Genomic DNA, 22,860 nt, shown 5'->3' on the forward strand with positions numbered 1-22,860 from the left:
AAAAATTATACAAAATTATTTTTTAAAAAATAATCATTTTGCCCCTAACCTCGTGAGATCCATTGTCGCCTCCGCCAACCTTGCACTGCGCTCACTGTGCTCACTCGTGGCCCTCGCGCGAGAGCTATTAACGACGATGGTTGCTCTTGCGCCCCCTCTTAACTTGTGCAAAGTTAGTGAGTGAGGTATGCAGTGGTGGGGCTAGTGGATTCGATAGAGGCCCTTGTACGAAGGCTATAGGTCAAATGATGGCAGGGGTAAAATAATCATTTTACGTAGTTAGTAGTGTTGCAAACTTTTCAAAGTTAAAACATTATGTAAATTTTTTTTGAAGTTACTAGCTTTCTTCAAAAATTCACCCTAGTTAGAATTATATTTCTAAATTAAAAAGAAAAGGATCATAACTAAAATGGGCTAATTATATATTAACCTTTAGAATTAAACCTCATTAGCATCATGATCATTGGTTTTACTAACGAAAGTACGAAAATAATGGGTAAAAAGGTGATTTCAATGTTTCAGTTGGTGACGATAGATGACGTCGATTGTGACGGACGATGACATCGCTGAAGGCTGTGGGTGACTGTTATGGATGAGAAGAGCAATGACGAAAGATGAGAGTCGCTCTACGTTTACGTCAACGTCGACGTAAATACAAAGCGACATTTACCTCTTGCTATCGCTCTCTTTATCCATAATAGCCACCCATAGCCCCCAGCGGCACTATCGTCTGTCACCATCGATGTCATCCGTCAGTATTAATTAGAATATTAAAATTATTTTTTTTGATAAAAATCGAGAATAAATAAAACTAGATATTTTATTTTTTTATAATTATAAAAAAATAAATATAAAATTTCCAAATCTAAAACTTGAGATGCTATGAATGTCTAATAATAAAGGGATTTATCCCCTAAAATGCACTCGCAAATGTCTGGGCATGGGGATGAGTTACCGGACTGCTCCACTCCATCCAACCTTCATCTCTCATCTCAATAAACCAAAAGAACCGCTTCATTTTGAAGTCTTAACTTCTTTTGTACGCTTGAATCTGTAGAATTCCCACCGCAAGCCCTAAATCTCTCCTCCCCCTCTCCCGCGATCCACCGGTCTTCTCCCGTCGCTCGTTCCTGCGGTGGCCGCGGAGCCCCCCTGCCCGTGCGGACTTGGGGATCTAATTGTTCTCCATCAGATCTCCTTTCTTTTGCAATTATAATTACAACGAGAGTCGGAAGGCCGAGTCTCGAAGAGGGGAAGGGAGAAAGGAGCAAAGCGATGGTGCGCGACAGGGACGAACCCCCGGCCGTCCGCGTCTACACCGTCTGCGACGAATCCAGGTTCGGAAACAGTCCTTCGTCTCCGAATCATCACGCCCATTATACCCTACTCCTCGTTCGGTTCTCTTTTCTTTTCTTTAACTGTTCGTCTCTTGGGTGGAACGAGTTGATAATTCTGATGGTATGTCTTCTATTTTGTTCTGTCTCCTTGAGTTGTCTATCGTGAATTTGCAGATATCTGATCGTGAGAAACGTGCCGGCTTTAGGCTGTGGTGATGACCTGTCCAGGTTGTTTGGATCGTATGGCGAGATAGAAGAGTACAGCCATTTTCCTGACCCTGCTCTTTTTCTTTTTGAATGATTATGGACCCCGTGATGTTCTCAGTTTGTGTCTCTCCCTTGCAACATCGATAGGGATCACTAACTGTTACGTAGAATTGTTCGATGATGATCACTTGGTCTAGATGCACCATTGAAGATGATGATTCTTAAAAGATTGATTGGGTGATCACGAATTCCGAAAGCTTAAAGTATTAGAAAAGGACCCAATATACACTTTAAGTAAATTGGTATAGGCTTGCCGCGACCGTTTGAAGATTCTCTTAAAGATAAATATCATCTCAAAGCTATTGATTGCGTAACCATAGATCCCAAAAGCTTAAGCTATAGAAAGAGCCCGATGTATACTTTAACAATGATGTTTGCCATGACGCAAACCATTTGAACTCCTTAGAAGGTTTCTACCCGAATTTGTAAAATTATCCAAGAGTTTCGTTAGATCATTTAAACTTCGAGAAGGAACCAGAAATGAGATTAGTCATTCCAAATAAAAAAAAAAGGTTTGGGCCAATGATTTTGACAAATTTTATTTGTTAATTCAGTTCAATATATTTTTAATCTTTAATAGTTGAAAAGTTAAATTTAAATTTATGAGCAGATATTTTAAACTTTTTAGTTACCTTTTTTACTGTTGATTATCTAAGTATGGCATAAAATCTAAATTTCATATTTGTTCTACTTCATGATTTGATGCATATGATATTATTATATTATGTACTATCTCATAACGTAGGTTTTCACTTTTTTACTTGAATTATATTATTTTATGTTCATGTGTAATATGTAGATTATCTTGCACGATATTGTCTACTAGGTTTCTTTTAGATGGCCAAAATCTGATATGCCAATTATTTTGGGACTATTGGTTTGACTATGGCGGTTCTTAAATTGCCTCAGCTGATTATTTAAACCATACATAACTCAGGTTCGAATGGTCCAACTAACATCTTGATGGGCCCTTTCCGGATTGAAGAGATGCGGTGATCCTATCTACTGTCCTTGATGAACTTCAAGCATTTTAGGATGAATTTTTGTGAGTCAGCAAGTTTTAAAAGAAACGTAAGATACCTTAACTTAATGTTATAGTACCTGAAATAATATTCATTACGTAAGTTCTATAGGCAGCCAAGAAAAATTATTAGCATGGACTATTTGTTTCTTCTCATGTAAATATTGTAATTACCAATAGGAAAAAGAACAGTGTGGAGTTTGGGATATATTTTTGGACCCCGAATTTTCTCCTTTTTTTTATTCATAGAATCTTTCTTTGATGTTTTAAATTAAACAACTAAAGATCCTATGTGTGTGTGTGTGTGTGTGTTGAAGATATAAACATATTTGTCGTGAAATGCTGCCCTTTTGCATTATTTTTAGCTTATTTTTTATTAACTTTCAGGTGTAAACCCATGGATGCAGAAGATTGTGATCCTTTCACTGATGTTTATTGGATCAAATTCTCACAGGTCAGCAATGCAAGGTAATAAACAAATGTTTTGAGTGTTCTTATTAACAACGAAGCTTACCTTTTTCTTGGAAATGATATATCTTTCCATTTTCAATGTGTCACTGTACTTCTGATTACATAGATCACCAATTCATTCTTTGACAATTTTCAGACAAGTGCATCTTCCAATTATTTTTAATCCCTGCAGTCGTTTAAAACTAGTGGAGGAAATAGACTGGGTGTTGACTGTAAAGTTGTAGACCTGATAAAATTTGGTAAATATATGAGTATTTCATAGCATATATTGTTTGAAGTTTCCAGGAGGGTTTTTTGCAACAGGTTAGTGACCCTTTTGTAAAGTGCCTTGTGCACATATTTTGCATGTCTATTCTGTAATAAAAATATATATGGAAGAAAAAAAATCATAGATCTGGTACCTGAACTCATAACAAGTTTAGGCAACTCACTTCTTTTGATAGTTTTGACTTGCATCAACAAAAATGTTCTTTTAGCAAGATCATGCTTATACACAGCACAAGGTGAAGAGTGCTTCAGAGGAGCAGTCAAACAACTAGTATTTTATTGTCGTTGTGGAATATTTTTTCTTTAGTCATTGTGAATTTAAGCATTGAAAGAAAGAACTACTTGGGGAATTTTCTTTCAGTTAAATGTTTTCCAGAATCTCATACTGTTACTCTTTAAAATTTCTTAACACAGGATTAATTGCATATAACCTAAAGTAGATAAAGGTTACATCTACAGCTATACATATGGATAGAGACAGATTTCAATGAATTTGCTCATTGTGAATTCAAATTGGCAACTCTGTGTAGCAATCCACTTGCATATAAGTTGAGATAGTGATTGGAATAAATTTGCTCATTGTAAATCCAAACTTGAAAAGACGTGACAAGAAAAAACTGCTTTATCTCTTATACTGCTACTTCATGCTGTTATGTTTTTGTAATTTTTTTTCTCTTCATTGCTACAGGTTTGCAAAGCGGAAACTGGATGAATCCGTATTTCTAGGTAACCTTTTGAAGGTGTCATATGCACCTCAGTTTGAGAGTGTTTTGGATGTCAAGGAGAAACTTGAGGGCAGGACAAAGGAAGTTCTTGGGCGAATAAAATGTGGGTTTCTTTTATATCGAAGTATCTTAGTAACGATTTAAAATTGTTGCATTTGCTTCATTAATAGTTTCTTCGAAGTGTTTTATTGCTTGGACTTGCATTCTATGCTTTGTTAGCTGCAAATGTAAGAACAGAAGGATCAAAGTCTCAAATTTCCAGTAACTCCAACATTATCGGGTCTTCTTGCCAACATTGGCTTGATCCTGCTCCATCGGCATCAAGTAATTCAGAGCTGCAGGGAAGGCAAAGGTATGCGAGTTATTCAGAGTAGGAACAATTAGTGTTTGCAGTAGCAAGTTATCATGATGAAGGGAAATGACAGAAGGCTCTTCTTTCCTCTTAAGGACAGATCATAGTTTTCTTTTCTTCTTTTGATTGGTTGCTTGTATATGACCGTTTGATTTTTTCTTTTTGGTTCCTGATGTATTCTATCTTCAGAGAATTTGCTAGAGGGGGCCAAATATCTCATGTCGGCGATGCTCCTCTAAGCCATGTTTCCTCTAACAAGGTATGTTTTATCTTTTGGCAAACCACCATTTGCACCGCTGTGTAGTATTCTAATATTGATATGCGGACCAAGTGTTTTACATTCATCTCAGTTTTAATTGCCATTTCCCATCTAGCATAAGACAGATAAACAGAGAGTGCAGTGTTTTCCTTGGTTACATGTCCTTGTTATATCCGATGTCGCACACCGGTCCTACTAATGTTTTATTACGACCTGCGAGTATCATATTTTGATTTCATTGCAGGAATACTTTCCAACACCATCTATGAACGAGACTGTTAGGTTGGTCAGAGAGAAGCTTGATAAGGTTAATGTACTTTCACTTTCTGTTTTGACTGATTTCTTGAAGCCTATTCTAATCCCAATGACACTTCAGATACAATCTCGCAGCGGGAATACAGATACTGCATCAGCATCCAAAAGAGCAAAGGTAGACAACAGAAGAAGAATATAATGTACAGAGCCCACTGATCGTATGCCGCCAAGTCATCTTCTTAAAGGCCTGGTTGCTTATTTTACTGTTTGTTCAATGTAGGAGATCCATCACCTCCTTGTGTGATGGTAATTTTTTTTGGATCACTATTTTGGGGATTGTCCCTAATATCTGGTAAAAAAACAAAAAGAAAATATATCATGAGGGCTTTGTTGGAAATTTTAATGGATCAAGAGGGATTATTAGTATTTAGTTAGAATGCAACAAAGCCTTTGATTCCTTCATTATAAATCATTATATATATATGAGACTTGTGGGATGTAGTTTAGGAAGCGGAGGAGCTTGAAAGATGCAAGAACTGTCCACTTGAGGAGCTCCTTCAAAGTTCAAAGATCCAAGAACTCTCCACCAGAGGAGCTCCTCCGTATATCCAATCTTCTTCTCCAGTGGCTCGTCCTCGGCGGCCACATGACTTCCCCCCGCCCGTCTCCCTCCTCTGCGTCCTCTTCCTCCTCGGATACTGTTGCGACCGAGGTAAGTTCGGCCGCGCCGACGCATGGACTCCGTCGGAATCGGCAGAGGAGCCTTCGCCCTAGGGTTCCTGGCGCCGGAGCTTCCTCCTCTGTTGTCCAGGACTGCGAGACCCACGCCGAGTCTTCCTTTCCGCGTCGTCCCAAGCGCCGCATCGACGGCGACGCGGAGGCCGTCTGCAGCTCCTCGGAAGAAAGAATAGAAGAAGCCGCCTGGTCCCTCTTGTTCCTCGCCGACGCCTTCTGGTCAAGATCCGAGGCTGAGGACGATGGCCAGCTGGCGGCGTCCAGCGACAGGCAGAAGAGGGTGCGCACGGATGCCATTGCCGCCGATCGCGATGCGAGGCGCTTCCAATGCCCCCACTGCGACCGCGTCTTCTTATCTGGCCAGGGCCTCGGCGGCCACATAAGAATTCACCGGCCCACCTCTGCCGCGTGCTCCATTGCTGACTCCCCTGCTGCTCCTCCTCCTCCTCCTCCTCCTCGCAGTGTGTCTTCCTTCGCCTCCAACCACGGCCGCACCGACCTCAATCGCCCCTCCAAGCGGTCGCCGTCGTCGTCGTCGGAGGAGGCATGAGAGTCCAACCACACAGCGTCATCGAAGATTCTCGAGAACACCACACCACCAAGATTCACGTAAAGATCTCATCTTTCCCACTTGGCCGCATGGAAACCGAATCCAACTCCATTGATCTTGCAGTCAAGTCCCCGTTTTGATGCAATTGGATCATCAGAAACAATTGCACACTGTAACACCACATGAAGAAGCAACATAAAGAACGACTCCTATCTATCCATGGCGGCATACAACAATTGCACATAACTTTGTGACATGGTATGAATTCAAATGCTGTTCTATCTTTAGCAATGACACAATGGGTAGAATCTTCTCTTGGCTTCCACGTTGACTTGACTTTTGCTTCGGGATGGTTGACTTGCAGCCGCCAAGGGTCAAACAACTACCCTTCCTGCTTCTACTTAAAGCTTCGGAACAAACGTAATATATATATATATATATATATATATATATATATATATATATATATATATATATATATATATATATATATATATATATATAATGTTTTTACATTATGTTTCTTATAATGCTTTTTAGTATAAAAACACTGTAATACAATATTTTTGTTATCGACAATGCTAAAAAAAATTATGATATAATGTTTTTATATTATATTTTAATATATATTTTTTGATATTATTGAAAACACATTGTAACATAGTGTAAAAATATTGTACTAACTGATTTACCATATGGATGGACTCGTAGGAAAAAGAAGAAAAATGAAGGAAAAAATATAGGAAAAATGTACTTCAAGTATTAAGTAAACAATGTATATTGTTTGGGAATTTTGAAAAGGGGTTGTTTCTCGAAAAATAAAAAAAACTTAAAAATAAAGATTTTTTTAAAAAAAGAATGCACCCTATTTTTTTTTTATTTAGTGGATCCAATTTTTATATTTTTTTAATAATCAAATTTGAAATGTGCTTTCCATATTCTTTTGTTCTTATTTATTTATTTTTTTATTTCTTATTAGATTAATATCATTGTTATAATTAATAATAATAATTAAAACTCATAACCCATCTCAATTACATTATTTATTTATCTTAGAAGAAATGGATATTAGTCAATTAATTTTAATCATATCATATGGCCGTCGCCACCACTGTCTTAGGGTTAACGGATCGTCGCCGCAGTTACGGTCCGAGTCCGAACCGAGACCCGAGTCAACAAACGACACATGGGTTGCACCGAACCAAGTTTGGTCTACGAGCCAAGGCGTCAGGGTTCAAAACCCTAAACCCGCTTCCCCGCGATGGAAGAGGAAGAGCGGCTCCGCCTCCTTCCGGCCTGAGTAGCCCCGACCATGGCGCCGATCCTCTCCGGTTCCTAGCGGTCGAAGGATGCTCGTACTCTCCCGCGGCCTCCCCGTCCGCCGCTGCCGCTATCTACCCCTCCGCAGCCCGTACCGGAACCTCCCCTTCTCCGCCCACTCCGGCGAATCACTTGGCGCCTCCGACCTCGCTCCCATCCCCAGGATCATCGCCAAACGCAGGTGGGACGACCCGCGTCTCGCTGCCATCTTCTCATCTGCTTCGGCTCCCAACAGCGTCTGCAGAATCCTCTGGGAGCTGCAGGAGGACCCCAGGTCGGCCTTTCACTTCTTTATCTGGGCCGGGAAGCAGAGTGGCTTCTGCCACACCGTCGAGACCCGGTGCGTTGCCGTCCACGTCCTCTTTAGGGGCCGGTGGTATTCCGAGGCCCAGAAGGTCCTTAAAGATATTGCCTTGTCAACGCGGGTGTCGGAAGGATCGGAGAGCATTGTCGATGTTCTGCGAACGACTGCAAGGGGTTACGGGACTCTGGGGTATGGAGTGTTTGATGCACTCTTTGGGGTTTTGACTGATCTGGGGATGCTCGATGAGGCCAGTGATTGCTTCTATAGGATGAGAGCCTTTAGGGTTCTGCCAAAGTTGCGATCCTGCAACAATTTGCTTCAGCGGCTTGTGAGGACAGGCAGAGGCGAGTTGTCAAAGAGGTTCTTCAATGATATTGTCAGCTCAAATATGGCTCCTACAGTTTTCACTTTCAATATTATGATTGATTTCTTGTGCAAGGAGGGTGATTTGACTGCGGCAAGGGCGTTATTCCAGAAGATGAAAGAAATGGGTTGCTTGCCGGACGTGATCACATATAACTCGCTCATTGATGGGCATGGGAAGTGTGGGGAATTGGAGAAAGCTGAGCAAATTCTGGGGGAGATGAAAGATTCCGGCTGTGAGCCTGATGTGATTACTTATAATGCTCTCGTCGACTGTTTCTGTAAGTTTGGGAAGCTGCTGAAGGCTTTTGAGTTTCTTAGTGAGATGAAGAGGAAAGATATTGTGCCCAATGTGGTCACATTCAGCACATTCATTGATGCCTTCTGCAAGGAAGGCATGATGCAAGAAGCACTTAAATTCTTTGTTGATATGAGAGTTAGAGGCATAAGGCCAAATGAATTTACTTATACTTCTCTAATCGACGGAAACTTCAAGGCCGGAAATCTTAAGGAAGCCCAGTCGTTGGTCGTTGAGATGGTGAATGAGGGGGTGGAGTTAAATGTTGTGACTTACACAGCTTTGGTGGATGGCCTCTGTAAAGAGGGGAAGGTTCTCGAAGCAGAAGGGATTTTTCGGGCTATGGTGAGAGCAGGTGTGGTGCCCAACCAATTGATGTATACCTCTCTGGTGCATGGGCATTTCAAGAATAAGAACAAGGAGAAGGCAATGGATTTACTGTCTGAAATGAGGGATAAGGGCATTGAACCTGATATCTCGCTCTATGGTACCATCATTTGGGGTCTTTGTAACGATAGAAAGATTGATGAAGCTAAGACTTTGCTGAAGGAGATGGATTATCTTGGCTTAAAACCTAATCATGTGATCTACACAACAATAATGAACGCTTGCTTTAAAGCAGGAAAAGCCTCGGAGGCCCTTGATGTGCTTCACAAAATGCATGATTCGGGTGTACTCCCTAGCATTGTTACATATTGTGCATTAGTTGATGGGTTATGCAAAGAAGGATCGATTCATGAAGCAAGGTGCCATTTTGAAAGAATGAAATCATTAGGCTTGCAACCTAATATCTTGGTGTACACAGCGCTTATTGATGGCCTTTGCAAAACAGGTTTCTTGGAAGAAGCTTCTGAAGTCTTTGAAACAATGGTGGGGAAGGGTGTAGCTCCAGACAAATTTGCGTACACATCTCTAATGAATGGGTATTTGAAGAGGGGCAATCTTCAGAAAGCGTTTGCTCTCAAAAGCAAAATGATAGAGAATGGCCTTGAGCTTGACCTTCATGCATATACATCTCTTATATGGGGATTTTGTGACACTGGTCAAATGGAGGAAGCTAGAAACACACTAGCAGAGATGATCAACAATAATATTATTCCTGATGAAGCAGTTTATAATTGTCTCATAAGCAAGTATCATAGGTTGGGAAATATGGATGAGGTTCAGAGTTTGCAAATTGACATGAGAAGAAGAGGTATCATTCCTAGCACGATGGATGATACTGCCTCTGATAAGATCTGATTAGTTGTGCTTGGATTATTACAACTGCAATGTATTTTTTTTCACTCATGGAGTCCGAGCTTCAAAGGAACCAGAGCTTCTGATGGTTTTGCTTTAAGAATATATTATTATCATATGATTTGAGGCCTGGAACTGATTCCTATGTTTATGGACTCCTGAAAATTGGTGGATATGAGCTGTTACATGATATAAGGGTAATGCTCACAACATCTTATCTCAACCACTTAAACTTGTTTCTGTAAAATCACATGAATTGCATATTCATATTCTAGGGCATGAATTGAAGCTTTTATGATTATTTGGTCTCGATTAAATGCATACCTTGACAAATTCTCTATATAACACATACTCCTACAAGAAAGTAAACAATTTTAGTTACTGATACTGTTTTAATTTTTTTATTTTCAGCACCGAAGTGTCCATTTTATCGACAAAGCCAGTCGGCTGTCATGGAAAAGTAAGTTGAGTTCACTAAGTTTTTCCTTTTTTTTTTGGTATCTTTAAATGTATCATCGTCACTGATTTTGTGTTCTACTTGTGAGGTTATCTACAATAATTTTCTTATGTTCTACTATTCCCAAAGATATTTGCGGAGTTCTATCTCCTGTTGTAGTTGTAGTAACTTCAAAGAGATTTTATTGATCATGAGATTTCCGTCGGCCATTCAAGAGGAACTTGTGCGCTTTTTAATTCTGGTTAGCAAGTGTTTGTGCGCTGCCAATAGATTTCACATGGTTTTTGGCCTCTAAGAAGAGGTCAACATTTGTCTAAGCACGATGGATCGGCTAAATAATATTACTTTCTTTTTTGGGTGTTTTCTCTAATACATAAATTGGTACTTTGTAGAAACAAGAAATAGGAAGTCAATGAAAATAGAACTGGATTTTGCATATAAAGAAGTATGAGGCCAAATGAATTATAAGTCTGTGTTTTGTGTATATAGGATACCTGGCTTTCTGTGTGAAGAATTGTATGGGCAGAAAATTTGGTAAATAATGTGAGGAGAAACTTTTGGATTTTTATGAGATTGTTTTCAAAAAATTGTCACAAGATTTTATTACCAGCACTGCACATTGTTCAGACATAGTTATTTGCATTTGCAATACTGTAGCATTATCATGGTTGCTAAGTATAGTTTATGATAATGAAAGAAAGGAAGCAGCAGTTTGTGACGTATTCTGTGCGTGGATAACACAGCTCAGACATGGTTTGGAAGGTGTGTTTTTGGGGGGCATCTTCATCTGCTATGAAGTGGCAGCTGAACTGACTTCTATAGGATTAATTTTATTGTAGTGTAAGGACAAAAGTTATAAACTAGACCACAGATCAGAAGTCAGAAGCGGCAATGCTGGATGTGTTTCGACCGTGGATATTATGGTTTAGATATGTCTTTCAGAGGTGTGTTTTATGGGGTTGGTGTGATGTGCAATGAAGTGACATCTGAACTCTGTACATATACATGATTAATGATAAACAAAAAAAGTAACTAGGCATATTCTTGTATCATGATCGTTGGAGCCCTTGATCAATGAAATAAGTCATGGTATCACCAGCCAGCAATGTCCAATGATAACAACCATGCTTGCAGTCATTTTATCAATGTAACCAAAATCCTGATCCGTTATTCAAATTTCCACAGATTGTATAAGTATCTATCTGAAACTAATCAAGACCTGCAATATTATTTCATAATATAACTGCAATGAGAATTATATGCCCTTTGTGTTGAATTATATTCCTACTCAATCTCAATTTGAAGTTCTAATTTGGTTGAACATTTTGTTACTGAATTCATTTTAACTGTTTTATTGCTAGTTGAATCTTGAATTTTATATCGCTGAATACATAGTTTGCTTAGGTGTATTGATCATGTTTAGCTTTCTGTGATTTTTGTATGCTAATAAATGCAATGTTTCTTTTTCAGGGTGTATCTACAGGGATAATAACAAAGTTCTATAACCACGTTGATGGGTGGCTGATATTTAGCCATTAATCCGAGCATTCATTTTTCCAGTGCTAGAGTAAAATCAGTTCAGTAACAGTTTTGGGGCCATTTGGATCTGCGCTTGTTATTCCTATACTTAGTATGCTGGTGTACAGAACAGATATCTGAACATCTGAATAATGAGATTAGAAGAGAAATTTATGGATAGAAAAATTGATGAAATCAATTACATTTTTGCACTCGGGAAAGGTTTTTTTCTCTTGGAACCAACTGCTATATTCTGTTTGGACTCGGCTTCTTTCAGCTGTGCTCTGAGAATTATTTGCAGCAGCAGATGGGCTTTGTCTGGAGGTGGTGTTAGTTTCTCGGCACGAAGGAGTATGTGATGTATGTCTAACACCTTGGATCATGCATGTTAAAGGAGTTTTCTCCAAAGGATGCATTAAGGAAGACATTCTACATGAACGATCTTACAATTTCATTGAGTCGATGAAATGTGTTAATTGTTTGTGTAAAAGGGCATCGAGGACTGCTGAATTTTACATGTGCTGCTGATTTTTCGAGCTGCGACTTGCCTGCATGCATTCATGTTTTTTGGTCCGAAGCAATAAAAGAGACTGCAAAATATGCTATTTGGAAAAGCTGAAAGAAGTATGAATTGAATTGCCTATTCTTGTATTCGTCGTCAGTCACCATCGTTCGGTGATATTGCTGGTGCTTTCTTTCGAAGAGTATGTTCACTTTCACAGTATTTTTCTTGTATTCTGTGCTAATTTCTTGTACAAAAAATTGAGTTTTACCTTAATCTGATGAAGAACAGCATATCATTGATTTTCAATACATGAAACTTTTTTTTTTGCGCTTATTATATTACCTCCCTCTATAGCTTTTGAAATAGTGTTGATGAGATTTTATTATCTTTGCATCAATAAGTTTGTGAGTGCCTTAACCATCCAATCTATTGGACATCAATGACTTATACATTTTGAACTAATTGTTCAGATTTATCGAGTTAACAAGTCAATTATTTCATATATGATTGTGTGTTTGAGTTGAGGATTTCTGTCTACAGGTCTTTTTTAATATTTCATTTGTTGAAGTTAATTATTGTTTGTGTAAACAACTTTAAGCCGTGACCTCGGGACCGACGCGGCTTGGTTCGGGTCCGGATGATGGGGGATCTCCCTGGGACGTTCCTCGAGACTACCGAGGTGGTCGATTGCGTTGGTTCGATCAGGACGGGGTCGCCGTTTCCTCCGGGAAGGGACTCCTCGTCTGCGCGTTTAGTGGGAGACCTTCGCATTCGCACCTGCACAACGGTCGGGTCGGGGAGCTCGGCCCGACCCCTCCGACGATCAAGTTAGTGGATGGTGAAAGGGGTTTCTTTAGCTAAGTTGTCTCTTCGTCCCCCCCTTTCCTCGGAGCCCGAGGGTTTTTATAGTGAGGATTACCGTTGCCTGATGTGCCTGCTTGTAGGGGACATGCTCGTAGATGTTTAATGTGCCTCGATCGACGTACCGATCCGTTTGACCAGGTGGTGTCAGGTCGATCGAGGCGTCATCTGGGGCAGCTGACGTCAACCCGAGTCTTATCGCCATTATTATCCTCATCAATTATCATATCCTTTTTCTAATATTTTATTTGTTAACTTTGATCGACTCCCATTACCTTCTTCTTTCTTAAGCAGGCTATCAGTCACTGAGAAGCTGTGTCATTTCTTCACCAAACTTACTGATGACCGGTCGTGCAAAGTTGGCTCCTCCTTCAGCTTACAACACTACACTATGGACAAAGAATCGAGCAGCTACAGTGATCTCCATCTACACTCGATCGATAGATACAACCCTTCGACTCCATCAACCGCCAAGGCCAAAAATGGAGTCAAAGAAGCAGATCTATGGCCATGCCTAAAGGTAGCCCGACTCCGGCGAAGTACTGAACACAGGCTTATCCTTGTCCACCGCGTTGCTCTCCGCTCCGAAGCTACTGCTCTTCCTCCTGGGCTTCGCCTCCCCGAGCATGGTGAGCACGTCCCTCATCGACGGCCGCTCCTTCGGAAGCTTCGCTGTGCACAGCACCGCGATCCGCAGCACCAACACCATCTCCTCCTGCACATGCTTGCAGTGCCCTCCCACCCCGGCGTCGAGCACCGCTTCCAACCCCCGGTCGCTCCTCAGCCTGCCACGGACCCATCCGACCACGTCTTGGCACTCCCCGAACTCCCGCTCGATCGGCCTCCTCCCGGTGACCAGCTCCATCAGAACCACCCCGAAGCTGTAGATGTCGCTCTTCTCGTCCACCTTCAGCGTGTAGCCGTACTCTGTCACAGATTGAATTGGAGTTCAGATGCTGATGCAGGATGATTCAGTGAGAAGGTGATGGAGTGAGGAGCGAAGAGCTCACCGGGAGCGATGTAGCCGTAGGATCCGGCGACCATCGACACCGTCTCGTTCTAACTCACCATCATCCTGGCGAGCCCGAAGTCGGCGATCCGCACCTCGAGGTTGCCGTCCAGTAATATGTTGTTGGACTTGATGTCGCGGTGAATTACGGGAGGGTGGCAGTCGTGGTGGAGGTAGGCGAGGCCCTGGGCGATGCCGGCGGCCACGTTGTAGCGCGACACCCAGTCCGGCAGTAGCCGGCTGGCCTGTGGCCCGTGCAGCGCCTCCCACAGGCTTCCGTTGGGCATGTACTCGTACAGGATCATGGCGTCGGTGTCGTTGTGCATGTAGCCGAGAATGCGCACGATGTTGCGGTGCCTCAGTTTCCCCACCACGCTCACTTCTCCGGCGATGTCGGCCCCCGGGTTCGAGTTCCCGGCCTCGGGGACGATGTCGGGCGACCTGGCCCGCCACAGCTTCTTGACTGCCACCAGCACGCGCGGCCTTGGCAGTTCGACCTTGTAGACGATCCCGGTGGCGCCCATCCCGATCACGTTGGCCTCCTTCACGCAAGCGAGTATGTCGTTGCTCGTGAAGCTGAGCCGCTGGAACGCGGTAAGCCTCCATGGCCACGCGCCGCTCTCCTCGTCCAAGGGCTCCTCGCAGCAGCAGCCGCCGCCGCTGACGTACCACTTCCTGTAGAGATGATGAGCTCCCAAGAGAAGGATGCAGAAGGCGAGGATCGCCGAGATCCCCGTCATCCACCCGGCAACAATGTGCTTCAGGTGAGGACTCTTTCCTCTCCGGAGCCACGACCGGCCGGCCCCTGAGCCACATGGCGGTAGTACTCCCCCGCAGAGGCCCGAATTGCCGGCGAGATCGTCGGGATTTATCGTCCTCAGTATCCCGTTCGCCGGCACAGGGCCCGAGAGATTGTTGTAGGACAGATTCAATGTCTCCAGCGCCGGCGAGTTCCCGACGTTCGCCGGGATGGAGCCCGTGAGGAGATTGTTGGACAGATCGAGGATGGCGAGCGCCGGCATCATCGCGACCGCCACCGGGATCTCCCCAGTCAACCGGTTGCCATGCAGGTCCAGGCTGACGAGCCTCTGGCACGAGGCGAGGCTCGCCGGGATGCCGCTGGTGAGGCGGTTGTTCGACAAGTCGAGTGCGGCCAGTGTCGGGCAGTCCTGGAACTGGTCAGGGATGTCGCTGGTGAGCAGGTTGTCGGACGCCATGAAGCTCTGCAAGGTGGGGATGGAGAAGATGGTGGAGGGGAGAGACGACCGGAGGTGATTGTGCGAGAGGTCAATGAAGGAGAGCGACGTCGACGAGGCGAGGTCGCTCGGAATCTCGCCCTCGAGATCGTTGCTCGCCAATTCCAACCTCTGCAGCTTTGGCAGCTTCCCCAGCCCGCCCGGCATCGTGCCGTTGAGCCTGTTGTTCTGCACCCTCACGCGAACCAGCGACTTGCACGTCGAGAGGCCGACCGGTATCGGCCCGGAAAAGGCATTGTTGAAGAGGATGAGCTTGGTGAGGTTGTGGCCGTCGCACAGGCTGGCCGGGATCTCCCCGGAGAGCGAGTTCGACGACACGTCGAGCCACTGCAACGGCGTGACGCGGCCGAGATTGGTCGGCAGGGGACCCGTGAGCGAGTTGTTCCAGAGCTCGAGTACCTCCAACCGAGGTAAGTCTCCGATGCCCGGCGGCACCGGGCCGTGCAGCCTATTGCACATGAGATTGAGGAGCTGCAGATTCGTCAGATGGGCCAATTCCGGCGGTAAAGGGCCGGAGACCCTGTTGTCGGACACGTCGAGCATCACCAACGCCGACATGTTGCCGATCTCCTTCGGGATGTCGCCTTCCAAGTTGTTCTTGTACAAGAACAAAGTGGTCAGCTGCTGCAGCCGCCCCAGTTCCGGCGGTATGGCGCCGTCGAGATCGCCAACGGCCAAGTCAAGATACTCGAGGCTCGACAGGTTGCCAAACTCGGCCGGAATGCTCCCCTCGAGCTCGTTGTACCCAATTATGAGCTTCTCCAACGAGGAGAGCTCGCCGAGCTCCACCGGGATTCTTCCGGTGAGGTTGTTGCCCGAGAGGCCAAGGAACCTGAGCTTCTGCAGGCTCCTGTAGGATGCCGGAATCGATCCCTGGAAGAAGCTCCCCCGGAAATCAATGACCTCAAGGGACGTGGCATTGGAGAGATCCTCCGGCAGCGGGCCGACGAAGTTGTTGGCCGACGCGTTCACGGTCATCAATGCAGGGGACGAACCTAGGCCGGTCGGGAACCGGCCGACGAAGGCGTTCACGCTGACGTCGAGCTCCTCGAGCGACGAGAGGCCTGACAGCGAGCCGGGGAGGGAGGAGGAGAAGGCATTGCAGCAGAGTTTGAGGCTGGTGAGGTGGCGGAGACGTCGGATGTCGTCGGCGATCAGGCCGCTGAGGTTGAGGTGCGAGAGGTCCAACCTCTCGACGAAGCCCAAGGAGTCGCAGGCGACGCCGGTCCAGTTGCAGTGTGTGGAACCTGCGGCGTCTGCCGGAGCCTTCCAGTCATGGAGGGCATTCAGTGGATCGACGAGGCCGGACTTGATCGAGAGCAGAGCAGAGATCTCATCGTCTGCAGCGCCAGCATCACTGGCATTGGCAATGCAGGAGAAGAACGCAAAGAAGAAGAAGAGAAATCTTAGTGGCTGCATTCTGGTCTTCTCTTCCTCATTAGCTGTGTCTCATTTCCTTGGCCTACCTCCTGCGACAAACAGACGAGGAAGATGAAAAGCCGGAAGAGAAGGTAAGCTTCATCGGCAATAAGCTTCTTCTTTAATACCTGCTCTTCTCTCTCTCTCAGTGTGCTTTGTTTAATGCTTTTGTTAGCTCGTGAGATCTCGAGTTCTGCAACAGCTAATGAACAGAGTTAAACGACTACAAACTTTGGACACACTCAAAGAGACATGGATTAATGGAGAACATACTCCGACATCAAACATGGAGAGGGCATGCATGCTAAAGCCTATCATGCAAGTATATGTTTAATCTCTTCTGCTGTGTGAGGTAAGGCTGACACTAATCTATTTTTATCTTTGTTGTCAAGAAACATATATAATACCATTTCCTTTTTAGTTTGAGGAGATAAAAAGGAAGGATATGTTGTGGTAAACAACCTGGAGCCGTGGCCTCGGGATCGATGCGGCTCGGTTCGAGTCCGGAAGGCGGGATCTTCCCGGTGCGGCCCTCGGGTTCGCCGAGGTGGTCGGCTACGGCGGTCCGATCAGGACGGGGTCAACCGTCTCCGCCGGGATGGGCCTCCTCGGCTTGGCACGCGCTCCGTCTGCGGTCCTGCACACAGGTCGGGTCGGGAGACGCGACCCGACCCCTCCGAAGATCAAGTCAGTAAATGGTGGAGGGGGTGGGAAGAAGAAGAGTTTGAGGTGTCTCCCTGGTGTGTTCTTTTCTCCTCCGTCCCCTTCGGTCCCCCTCTGCTCGTTCAGAGCGCGAGGGTATTTATAGGGAAGCTTGCTGTTGTTTGATGTGCCCGCTTGCAAGGGCAGACGGTGGCGTCTGATATTGGTTTGGCGTGGCGTGAAGAGCCGAGCCTGAGTGGGCGTTAATGCACCTCAGGCTGTGTTTCAGTCCGTTTGACCGGGTGCCATTGCGTCGTCCGAGACATGAGGCGTCATCTGACGTCAGCCGAGTCTTATCATAATTACTATCCTCATCAGGATGGATTCATGAAATCACGTAGTGGCCCAGTTAGTGTTCTAAGGTAAATTTCATATATAATGCTTACTAAACTTTCCTGTTTGTTCTCAGCTATAAACTTAAGAATAATAGTGACATGTAAAAGTAGTCCAAATTCAAAGTAATTTAGAATCGATTCGACTTTCCTAAAACCTAAATCGATCGAGCGCTGACCTGACTTGAAATTTTCAATCAGTAGGTTTTGAGCTTCGTCCCTTCGATGTTTAAGTTAAATGACCGTTCAATGCTAAGTAATTAACCTCTATCGTATTGATAGATAATTTTGAGTTATAAATGAAGGAGACTTAGTTCCAATCATTCATGGTGTTCTAAGACCAGCTTTTCATTACCTTTTTATTTATTTACCTTGATAATTTCCCAACCTGGGAGAACATGTTCTTTCTCATGACTACAGTATGATCATCAACTGTTCTGCTCTCAGTAATTGGCACTTACCTTTATTCAGGCACTGAATTGTCTGTTTCATCTCTGATTCCAGTTGCAGGGAATGAGAGAATCGAGAGCTCCCATGACCTTTGTCCCTACTGCAAGTCAAAAGCCACACAACCCTTTGGGTTCAGCTTTGCTGTCGGGGGAACTGTCTTCTGAGAACTGTGTGTCAGATCAACCAAACCCTAATATCATATCAACCCTCAGGTAGAAGGGTTACCGAGCTAAAGACAATGAACAGTTCTGCATGGAAGATGACATGGGAATCTCTCCATGTTATGTCGTGCTGCCGTGAGAAGGATAACACCTCATCCCTGTGTTATTTTATGGGCTGAGCAAGGTGGTGGGAAGTTCGACTTGGCCATTGGCAGCAGGGAAAGGGAGGGGGTGGAAGAGAAGAGGCATCAATGTGCAATCATGGAGAGGTGTCCACCCACTGCACTACCTACGGTCACATGCAACAACACATGGTCAGGGTTGGCATCCAAATGGGTGAGGGGAAGGGGGAGGCCATGTGAGCCTCTCCTCCTCTGCATCTTCTTCCCCATGCTGGTGGCCATTATTGAGCATCATCATCCTCCTATCTCTTTGTTGGCCATGTGAGTTTTCGCATGGAGCACAGCCATGAGAGTTTGCTTTTCCAGCCCACTTAAGCTTCAGTGTTTGAGCAATTTGGCAAGTACTGATGATAATAATTGTTGGTTAATTAGCTGTGGAAAAGGAGAGAGAGAGAGAGAGAGAGAGAGATTCACTTCTCCTTCTCTACAAATCTATATCTTGAAGACCATCTGTTTATGTTGTAGAAGAAATCTCAAGAACTTGTCAAAAGTAATACAAAAAAAAAAGATATTTTGGCAGAGATATCAACATGTTTCTGTGGGAGTTTGTGCATATCTCCAGCTGATGGTGTCCTCAGCTGAAGAGATCTTTACCCACTCCAAGCCCTTTCTTTTTCACTCAATGATGTCTCAATTACAGTGGACTGGGAATTGGTGGAGGATACATGGATGAATGAGGTTTCTAATTATAGGATAAGTCTACGCACCAAGCTGGCAGCTGCCGGCAATATAGAACTTGGGTGATTTTTAAAGAAAAACTCTCTTTTTTAGTTTTTGTTGCCATAGGTGTTTCATGTTTTATTTTTTTTCTCAAATAGTACTTATTATGATCATTTAAATTCTCTTCCATTTCTTTCACCAATTGCCTTCCTTCATCGTGCCTTGACCCCTTGCTCCCACCATGAGGCCCCGACCACTTCTATGCGATGCTTTTCTTGCCTTTTGCGCCCGTCACTTTTATTCTTATATCTTTCTCGCTTGTCACTCCCACCTCCTTGATCTTTTCTTGCTCATTATGCTTGTTACCTTTGTCTTTTACTCATCACCATATAGCCTCACTCCGTCACCTTTGTTGATGTCTTCCTCACAAAGAGACAATGATATGTATTAGAAGGATAAAAAAGGATGAGGCGTTACGGTGATAGGCAAGGGGCAAAGGCCACAAAGATGATAAGACTTTGTAGTGAAAGTATGGGGTCGAGGCAATGGACATAATAAATAGAGAAAACATTGCACAGAATCGATACGATGAGAATAAGGGATAGAGGCGATGAGCACGATGAGTAAGGAAGTGGCAAAGGTGACGAGTGTGACGCATGAAAAAGGAAAAAAAAATCATGATATCATATAACAAATACTAGAAAATAATAATAATAATAATAATAATAATAATAATAATAATAATAATAATAATAATAATAATAATAATAATAATAATAATAATAATAATAATAATAATAGAGATGTCTTCTCAAAAGATTTAAAATAATGGGAAAAAAATAAGTAGCTTTTCAGAAAAATCGGCCTGGCACGTGTTCCAATGTGCGATGGCAATTGGCCGCAAGAGTACGGTGCAGCTTCCCTATCTTCGTGTTTCGGGTGAGTCAAGCGACAGGTTTCCTCCCCCAAGAAATTCTGTGGAGCCCACACCGCACCGATGGGCTACGTTAGTTTCTGTGGAGACAGGCCCCTGTTCCGTACCTTCGCTGAGACGGGAAATCTTCCTCTCACGTGGAACGCAAAATGACTTCAAACCCCAAGCCCTAAGGTGTGCGGTCGACGGATCCATCGGCGCGTATTCGTCAATTGGAAGCCCTCGCCCCACTTCATATCACAAGAAATGGCGCCCTCTCTCCGATTTGGTCGCCTCGGTTCACGAAGCCGCTGCAGCTCTCGCGCGATCACCGACTCGAGCTCCATCGCGCAAGGTCTGCATCGTTTCCTCTATGATCCGATTGAAATTTATGTCTCTTTTCCCCCTATATGGATTGTGTTAAACATCCTACTTCCGGCGGTGGGGCTTGGCCATGATTCGTGTTCATCTTCTCGTCGTTCGATTGCTTTTGACAAACAAGAGGAGACGGGAAGCAAAAGAAGATTTGGGTACCACTATATTCGTCAACTAAGTCTTTGCTTTCAAGGTTCGGTGAAATGGGTATTCTCGATTCTTGGATTCCGTCGATTGCCGTATCTTCTTGAATTTGTTCGAAGGTTCTTAAGATGAAATCGACTACAAGGTTCAAGATGTGAGACCCAATTCTTACCCTACGAACGAAAGCGTGTATTCTTCTTCCAAGGATTTGGGAGAAGTGTCACTGAAGCGCTTACGGTGCAAAAGCTGATCTCGTCGGTCGCAATGAGAACGGTGATGGTGTGGCGATGAAACCGAACCTTCTTCTTGTGTTGCCATATCTAATTCCCAAAAGTCGGTAACACTTGTTATTGTGAGGATGTGATTGTATTTGTTTAGTACCATGTTCTGTTCATACGCTATCATGAAAACATCTAGCTAGAAGGTTGACTAGATATAGTTGACCTTATATACTAACGATAGACGTAGATGCACCCGAAGAGACTCTTTATTCCTGGGAAACATATATGTTCTCTGATTAACAATGGTCATGTTTTCTTTCTTTAAGTTAACTTGGAATAATGTATTATGTTAGAAATATCTGTCAGGGACGGGCCAACTTTATGCTTTCGCATATTGTAATTGCCAAAGATATAACAATTTTTCATCAGATGTTTCTCTAGTAATGAGAATGTGTATTCTTGTGTTTGTGTATGTTGCATTACATGCTTTTAAATATGCACACCTACCAAATTGTCAAGTTAAATTTGCCCGATGAGGGAACCTATGGCGAAGCAGGATTAGATCATTATCCTTGAATTCTGTATTTCACGTTTTTTTGTTTGAACAATGTCGTATTTCGTGTTAAGTTGACATGTAAGTTAGATAATTGGAGCAGGAAACCATAGGTGTAGGACGGAGTGCAAAATGAATTCTAAAGGGACTTTTTAGCATGAAATGGATTTGATAAATTTTCATATAATTCTATATGCCACCAGACTCCATATGAACATTTTAACATGCTAGTGAGAAACAATTAAGGTTTAGTTTAGACTTCTCTTTTTTCTTATTCTCCATGGACTATTTTAATCGACTTTTCAAGGAGCTTTTGTTCTCTTGATTCAGGATTGCAAATGCCAAGGAATGTCTCCATTTAAGTCGATTTGCTCCTTTCAGTTTGTAACTACATGTCTTGTTCATTGGATATTAAATGTACCAATATAAGTATTTTGCTATGAACTATTTTTCTATAATTGCTATATGAATATCTACTAAACTTGCAAGTTGATTCACTAATCCACCCTTATTAGATTTTAGGTAAATTTAGAAAGTAATAATTTTGGTGGCTCAAATATGGAAATCAGAATATATGGATAATTTAACACTTGAATTACTTCATGAACATGGGCATGCATGTTGGTAGTCCAATAGCAGACACGAGAATATTGATCATATGTTTCACATTGTATCTTTTAGCTTTCTACTCCGTGTGTTTCCTCAAATAATAAAATAGGGAAAAGAAGAGAGGTCAGATGCATGTGTGGATTATGGGCATCTTGTATCAGTCTTTTCATGGACATAAACCTTCACCTGTCACACTTATATTCTGAGGCGCCGACTTCTCTAGTGGCATAAGACTAATGGATAAATCTCCCATTAAATATGTTGTACAGATGTCTGATGTTGGAAAATAAGTTGTAGCTAGGCTTGCGGTTTCCAAAGGCTTTCCTCGAGTGAAAGGGTAAATTTGTTTTGCTCATTGTTTTACTTTCATCTTGGGCACTTTGTTTGGCGCTAGTATTTAAAAGCTTGTACCCACAAACACTAACTCGGATATATTTGGAGATGCAAGACCTCCTTGTTTTGCCAGAAAATCCAACAGGTAACTTACAAATGACATAGTTAAAAACTTCATTTCAGTTGACCAAAGCAAGCAGCTGGATTTAGCCAGAAATGACATGATCAGACAGGAACCAGGCAATAAGATTGTAAAGGAGAGAGATCATCGGGGTAGTGATTTAGTGCTGGCTATTGGCGTGACTTTATCTACTTGTGTTACTAGCAGCAAGTCAAGTAAAAGACAATGCATGTTACACATGAAAACCTTGTTGAATCTCAAGATTCAACTCAAAATTGTGTGTTAGTGTTGCAGGATGAGGATATTAAATGGAAGG

The 22,860-nt window shown here is 43.4% G+C and overlaps 3 protein-coding genes and 1 long non-coding RNA gene across 9 annotated transcripts; 3 read left to right on the forward strand and 1 right to left on the reverse strand.

Annotated features, from left to right (window-relative positions):
- The first annotated feature begins 940 nt into the window (after positions 1-940).
- LOC103980285 (uncharacterized) lies at positions 941-5,357 on the forward strand. Of its 4 annotated transcripts, none has more exons than XM_009396631.3 (8): positions 941-1,337; positions 1,512-1,595; positions 3,013-3,093; positions 4,052-4,191; positions 4,308-4,440; positions 4,630-4,699; positions 4,944-5,006; positions 5,076-5,357. In XM_009396631.3, exons 1-8 carry the CDS (start codon positions 1,276-1,278, stop codon positions 5,151-5,153), a joined length of 711 nt encoding a protein of 236 aa, XP_009394906.2. In that variant the 5' UTR covers positions 941-1,275; the 3' UTR covers positions 5,154-5,357. The 4 variants fall into 4 exon arrangements, with proteins under 4 accessions (XP_009394906.2, XP_064961323.1, XP_064961325.1 ...); XM_065105251.1 differs by having other exon boundaries at positions 5,090-5,357; XM_065105253.1 differs by lacking the exon at positions 1,512-1,595.
- A 2,103-nt stretch (positions 5,358-7,460) lies between these two features.
- Positions 7,461-13,536, forward strand: LOC135610584 (putative pentatricopeptide repeat-containing protein At2g02150). 2 transcript variants are annotated; one of them, XM_065105257.1, is made up of 4 exons: positions 7,461-9,960; positions 10,175-10,223; positions 11,691-12,442; positions 13,399-13,536. In XM_065105257.1, the coding sequence occupies exon 1, from the start codon at positions 7,589-7,591 to the stop codon at positions 9,764-9,766; it is 2,178 nt and encodes a 725-aa protein (XP_064961329.1). In that variant the 5' UTR covers positions 7,461-7,588; the 3' UTR covers positions 9,767-9,960; positions 10,175-10,223; positions 11,691-12,442; positions 13,399-13,536. The 2 variants fall into 2 exon arrangements, with proteins under 2 accessions (XP_064961329.1, XP_064961328.1); XM_065105256.1 differs by lacking the exon at positions 13,399-13,536 and having other exon boundaries at positions 11,691-12,551.
- Positions 13,407-16,788, reverse strand: LOC135610583 (MDIS1-interacting receptor like kinase 1-like). Its single transcript, XM_065105254.1, has 2 exons — positions 14,115-16,788; positions 13,407-14,031 (listed from the first exon to the last, which is right to left on the reverse strand). The coding sequence occupies exon 1, from the start codon at positions 16,786-16,788 to the stop codon at positions 14,164-14,166; it is 2,625 nt and encodes an 874-aa protein (XP_064961326.1). The 3' UTR covers positions 13,407-14,031; positions 14,115-14,163.
- LOC135610585 (uncharacterized) lies at positions 16,744-19,078 on the forward strand. 2 transcript variants are annotated; one of them, XR_010486220.1, is made up of 3 exons: positions 16,744-16,880; positions 16,964-17,140; positions 18,327-19,078. It is a non-coding gene; the product is annotated as an uncharacterized LOC135610585 (long non-coding RNA). The 2 variants fall into 2 exon arrangements; XR_010486221.1 differs by lacking the exon at positions 18,327-19,078 and adding an exon at positions 17,210-17,953.
- The last annotated feature ends 3,782 nt before the right edge of the window (positions 19,079-22,860 follow it).

Source organism: Musa acuminata, chromosome BXJ2-4, assembly GCF_036884655.1.
Source record: "Musa acuminata AAA Group cultivar baxijiao chromosome BXJ2-4, Cavendish_Baxijiao_AAA, whole genome shotgun sequence".
In the NCBI taxonomy this organism is placed as follows: domain Eukaryota; kingdom Viridiplantae; phylum Streptophyta; class Magnoliopsida; order Zingiberales; family Musaceae; genus Musa; species Musa acuminata.

Coding starts and splice junctions, on each gene's coding strand:
- LOC103980285 (XM_065105251.1), top strand. CDS start 1,276: ATGGTGCGCGACAGGGACGAACCCCCGGCCGTCCGCGTCTACACCGTC. Junction 4,192..4,307: donor AGTTCTTGGGCGAATAAAAT/GTGGGTTTCTTT, acceptor ATGCTTTGTTAG/CTGCAAATGTAAGAACAGAA. Junction 4,700..4,943: donor GCCATGTTTCCTCTAACAAG/GTATGTTTTATC, acceptor ATTTCATTGCAG/GAATACTTTCCAACACCATC.
- LOC135610584 (XM_065105257.1), top strand. CDS start 7,589: ATGCTCGTACTCTCCCGCGGCCTCCCCGTCCGCCGCTGCCGCTATCTA.
- LOC135610583 (XM_065105254.1), bottom strand. CDS start 16,788: ATGCAGCCACTAAGATTTCTCTTCTTCTTCTTTGCGTTCTTCTCCTGC.